General features: G+C 31.5%; 1 protein-coding gene across 1 annotated transcript; it reads right to left on the bottom strand.

Annotated features, from left to right (window-relative positions):
- Positions 1-530: 530 nt before the first annotated feature.
- Positions 531-1,341, bottom strand: LOC129911682 (pupal cuticle protein Edg-78E-like). The gene is made up of 2 exons (XM_055989544.1): positions 1,135-1,341; positions 531-1,019 (listed from the first exon to the last, which is right to left on the bottom strand). The coding sequence occupies exons 1-2, from the start codon at positions 1,144-1,146 to the stop codon at positions 648-650; spliced, it is 384 nt and encodes a 127-aa protein (XP_055845519.1). The 5' UTR covers positions 1,147-1,341; the 3' UTR covers positions 531-647.
- Positions 1,342-2,251: the final 910 nt, after the last annotated feature.

Genomic DNA, 2,251 nt, shown 5'->3' on the forward strand with positions numbered 1-2,251 from the left:
TTACACACACTGGGTTTTTCACTCATTTTAATTTTTAATAAAACCCAAATTAGTAAAATATTGAAAAATACTTAATTTTAGTTAGTAAAAACCATACAAAATTACCGGTGTCGTAAAATCAAAGCCTGTTACCTCATATTTACAGTGAAAAACTTGACTTTACTATTTTTTGACGTATTCGTCATGAATAGTTTTTAATTCGTTTTTTGAGTTAAGTTTAGGAAATACCCAGGTGGGCCATATTACCCACATGGCCCAAATTAGACGTAATTATTCCACCTCTGATCCAGTTTTGTGCGATTTTTTGTATGCAAACGCAAAGTATATAATTTTAGGTCAACACAAATATCGAAGTTCTATTAAAATGGTTATAAAGAAAACACTTTGTCGATTTAATTTTTTTCTTTCATATTTTCATGAAAACACAAAATGTCAGTCTATTATTTTTTTTTTTTTCGTTTTTTTTGTTTCGATATTTACATCTATGAACACATGAACAGGTAACTAGGTCTGATTTTTTTTTTTTTTAGAAAAATTATAAAAAAAAAATAATGAAAATTTATTACAAACGAACGACTTAGGTATAAACAAAATAATAAAAAAAAGCACACAGTGCCAACAAAACGCACAGCACTCTTGTAACTTGCTTATTGTCCCAACTGTTGTCGGACCTGTCTGTCCTGTTGTTCTTCAGGTGTTGGATGGCTTTCGATGTATTGAATAGCCTTAAGGATGTGATCTGGAATTGGTGGAGGTGTGGGCAAATGGGCAGCAACTGGATGGAATCCAGCATCATCGGCTGTGTATGCCAATTCGATGAGTTCACCTTCCGGTGAGTAGTGACGGAAGCCACCGTTGGCATATTGTCCTCCAATTCCGGACTCTTGTGCGGTCACTCCATTGCTAAGTTCATATTCGTATCCATAGGTACCGTCATTATCCACTTGACTACCAAAACGAAGAACTTCAACTTCCGGTTCGGCTGCAATGGCTGACCCAACAAGGCATACAGCTAAAATCTTTAAACGTCAAAAACACAAAAGAATAAATTAAAAAATATCCGAAAGATAGGAAAAAAAATATGTATCCATGAGATTTTTTTTTATCTTTTTTTGGTAGCAAACAAACACTTACAATTTTGAACATTTTGTGAATGGTTTAAACTCTGAGAAGATGACCGTTAAACTGATGCTGACCTAGTGGTTGAACATATCTTTTATAGTTGGACACAATTCAAAGCAGCTAAAAAGTTTTAACTTCAAGTCTGTCACAAAATTGCACAATTTTTTATTTTAGCTCAAATTCATTTGAACATTATGAATATATTTTACAAAATGTTTGTAATAGTAAATGGTGATGGCGGTGGTGCTGTCAATTTGAACGAATGAGGGGCATCTTCAGATCAATAGAGAGCTTAATTTTTTATGACCAACGCAATTAATGCAAATTTGCTTTTTTGATTAAAATATTTCTACATAAAGTTGTGGTAATGAATTTATTTGAAAATAAATTTTGACTCTTCGTAGTGTGTGATAAGTGTCGGTGGGTTAAAAGAAGATTATTATAATTTTTTTTTAAAGAGTAGAGGGGAGGGATCGATGTGGAGTAGGTGTAAATTAATATGGGGCTAATTTATTGTGTTTGTTGTGTGTGGAAACCGTATCAGAAAAAATAAATAATAGCCATTTGAGAAAGAGCATTGACATAGAATAAATAGGAGGAAACCTGGAAGATTTAGCGTCACAATATATTGCTGAGAAAAAATAATAAAATAAAAAAAAAAAAAAAAATAAAAATAATAACACTGGTCAACAAGGTTTTTGTTACAGACACCAAGATATACTTTTCTATAGGTTTTTTGGGTGCTGAGCTCGAATCCGAAGTCAGAAAGATTCTATCACATCAGGTTTTTGAGATAATCCCGTTAGAAAATCGAAAATGCCGCTTTTTACCAGTTTTCGAGATTATTTCTTAGCTTTTGATTATTTGTTTTAAATAAATTTGTAACGGTTTCTAATAGAACTAAATCTGGTCTTTCTAAATCCGTTTAAATCTTTTAAATATCTCTTTTCTTCTTTGAGAAATCTGAAATTGAAATCAACGTGTTTGGTATATCTCATGTTTATTTGTTTTTAATAGAAAATCTCGAAATGTTCTTTGCCAATCGCTTTCAAATTTTGACACAACGTTTCATTTACATTCCAGTAAGTTCTTATCTTGTTTTTAACAAAAAAAAACAATATATTTTTGA

The sequence above is a fragment of the Episyrphus balteatus genome, chromosome 2 (genome assembly GCF_945859705.1).
Source record: "Episyrphus balteatus chromosome 2, idEpiBalt1.1, whole genome shotgun sequence".
NCBI lineage: Eukaryota > Metazoa > Arthropoda > Insecta > Diptera > Syrphidae > Episyrphus > Episyrphus balteatus.